Source organism: Contarinia nasturtii, unplaced genomic scaffold, assembly GCF_009176525.2.
Source record: "Contarinia nasturtii isolate CC-2019 unplaced genomic scaffold, AAFC_CNas_1.1 Cnas_scaffold_3672, whole genome shotgun sequence".
Classification (NCBI taxonomy): domain Eukaryota; kingdom Metazoa; phylum Arthropoda; class Insecta; order Diptera; family Cecidomyiidae; genus Contarinia; species Contarinia nasturtii.
In genome coordinates, this window is record NW_022200969.1 from 1 (window position 1) to 3,145 (window position 3,145).

At 36.7% G+C, this 3,145-nt stretch overlaps 1 protein-coding gene across 1 annotated transcript; it reads right to left on the reverse strand.

Annotated features, from left to right (window-relative positions):
• Window positions 1–6: 6 nt before the first annotated feature.
• On the reverse strand, window positions 7–2,442 carry LOC116350122 (zinc finger protein 432-like). Its single transcript, XM_031781856.1, has 4 exons — window positions 2,239–2,442; window positions 1,934–2,096; window positions 742–1,826; window positions 7–623 (listed from the first exon to the last, which is right to left on the reverse strand). Exons 2-4 carry the CDS (start codon window positions 2,089–2,091, stop codon window positions 97–99), a joined length of 1,770 nt encoding a protein of 589 aa, XP_031637716.1. The 5' UTR covers window positions 2,092–2,096; window positions 2,239–2,442; the 3' UTR covers window positions 7–96.
• Window positions 2,443–3,145: the final 703 nt, after the last annotated feature.

The window sequence follows — 3,145 nt, forward strand, 5'->3', positions numbered from 1 at the left end:
CTCTGTTCAGCGCAAACACATTACATTTTAAGTAACATATAGTCAATTGTAACATTTTCGATTTTATTTTCTGTTCTCGATACAAATAATGACATTTCAATTCGAATAAAGACAATGTTTTTGGTGTTGCGTTAAGTGAGATTTTTGAATGAATCGTTTTGAGCAATGAGAGCAACGGAATGGTTTGTATCCGGTATGATGAATACGCATATGGTAGACCATACTCCATTTGATTAATGTAGTATATTTGCACACGTAACATTCAAATCGTCGTTGATTACAATTTTTCTCGTGTGCCTCCTTCGCCCATTTCACCGCGAATCCTTCTCGACAAATCGAACAATGGAACGGGAATTGATTTGCATGAGTTCTCATGTGGATTTTCAAATTGCTCCGTTGAGTAAATCCTTTTGCACAAATTTTGCATTGAAATGGTTTCTCGCCAGTGTGTTTGCGTGTGTGTATTATCAGTTCTGAAGGCCATGCAACATAATTACAAAACTCACATTTAGTTTTGGAATTCCCATTTGATGTCGATCCATTCTGTTGTTCAGTGCCAATTGAATTGCTTTTATTCCGTTGATTGGGTTGAAAATTCACGTTGTTTGACTGCCGTGAACTCCCTGCTTCGTCCGATATCACATCAATCGATGGCACATACAGAATGTATGAGAATGAGAAAATGCATAGTAAAAAAGTTGACATTTTAACTAGTAGAAAATCTTGGGTAGAAAATATTACCTGAAGTCGACGAGCGTGACCCAATCTTCCGTTTCTTCTTTGAGTTACCATTTGAGGTTTCTGTCATTTTTCTCTTTCGCCGTTTATTCGTCGTCATTTGCTTTACCTCCTTCTGATTGGTTTGATTGCTCTCTTTTTCTGCAGTTGTTTCGACGTGTATTGCCTCCACTTCTGAGCTATTCGCTACAATAATCTCGTCACATTCACTGATGGCTGGATCTGGTTGAACATTTGTCATCACTTCCTTCATTACTCCATTGACCACTATGACATTTTGTACGACATCTTCACTCATGCCAATCCCATTGGGAAGATTGGCTTGAAGTGAGTCAAAATTTGCAGATATTAAATCGTTGCCGAGTATTACTCCAAGCGATTCTGTGCCATTGTTCAGATCAATGTTATTGCTTGAAAACGATGCAAATCCTTGAAGTGTATCATTGTCTCGGATGTGTGCTCGAGATAAATCATGGAATGCGGTTGTATTTGGCATTGATTGGTGTTCATTCACATCGCTTCCTTGGTCGACTCTATTTTCTTGTGGCACTACTGTCGGAGCAATCAGATCAATAGTTGGCTGCATAGAAGTAGAAGTATTCGGTGCTTGGCTACCCAGTGTCATTCCTTCATTCGATGTTTCAATTGAGTCGTCAAGGGCAATTCCATTCTCATTCCGATTAATTCCACTCGAAATAATCGCTTGAGACTCGTTGAGTTGAGCAGTCAAAATTGATTCGTTGCCAATCATTGCTTCGATCGATTCAGTGACATTGTTCGGATCAATATTGTTGTCTAAAAATGATGTGAACGGTTGAAACGTGTCATTTCTCGGCACACCATAAAATGGTGTAAACGATGGAAATGTATGTTGACAATTGGTGACTACATTTATCTCCTGGTTTATTGTCGATGTGATTGGATCAGTGGCTCTCTGAGAGCAGTCATTCCATACGTTAATTGCTGTTCCATCGCTTGCATCGGTGGTCGTCTTTTTGTCAGTCCATTCGTGATCTCGAACACGAACTGTAATGAATTGCTCCTCGAATTTAGCATTCCTGAGACACCGTTCATATGCTTGGGCGACACTGTGGAAAAGAATAAAACATTCACGCAGTTGGACCAATTCAAAATACGGTGAAAATTTGACATTGAAACTGAAAACAAAATAGAATTCAGAACAACATCTTCTCACCGATCATTCGTTTCTCGCAAAAAGTATTCTTTGAAATTGTGGTCAAAGGAGAGTCCAGTGCATCGAAAATCGTCTTTCACAACTTGCAGCGTTGCTTCCGTTTCATTTTGAGTGTTCGACCAATAGTTGGCCAGAGTGCGTTGCCAATTTCCAATCATGATTACTGAAAATACACAAATATACACAAAAATCCATTAGATTTCCCATGAAATTGTGACATATTAGGATAAAAATTTTGTAACGCAAAAAGGCTAAGGTTTACTTCTTTTTCATGGCCAACATTTTATTGTCAATTGACTGCTTACCCGAATGTCTATAGCGTTCTCTCTTGCACACGATTGATTCTATTGAGTTTTGCACTTTATTTTTTTGATTGGACAATATTTAATGATGATTAATGGTTTGAATGTAATATATCCTCTTGGATTGGATCAAATGAATGATGTTCCGGTCGTTTTTCCGATAAAAAAATAGATAAAATAACAAAACATAGACAGATAGCCGGTTTGTTGATACACAAAAACACACAGAAATGACGTATCATTCCATAAACGTCAAACTATGCTTTGCTGTGGTCTTCATCGATACGACTCTCCACATTGCCAACTGAGTACGGTTGAGTACGTGCGAGCGGTATTTTTGAATGTATGTCGTTAATTAGAAATTTTTCATGAGATAATCCTGCTTAAGAAATAGATACAACTTGAGTTTTCTACATTTTCTATCAAAGACCGACAAACAAAACGACCTGCCAAATTCACTTCAAGTAATAAGCGATTTCTAGTAGAGTATTTGTTCAACATCGCTTTAGTATGCATATTAAATTAAATGTTTTTAATTAAGCGATTTCTGTCTCTATTTCTGCCTCGACGACTGATGGAATCACACACCTATATTTACATTAATTATTCATAATAATTTTCTTTGAATTGTTTAATGTTTATTTCTATCCCATTTCAATTAGAATACAATCAATTGTAACATTTCCGCTCTTATTTTCTGTGCTCCATACAAATAATGACCTTTCGATTGGAATAAAGAAAAAAATTGTACATGTAGCATGTGATGTAATCAGAAGAATTACATTTAAATTGTCTCTAGACATTTAACAATAGTGAAAAACTGTTCGATTTGTAACATAAATCATTCTAATGACGTTTTTGATGACATTTCAACTGAGATTTTGTGACGAATCGATTTGAGCAATGAGAG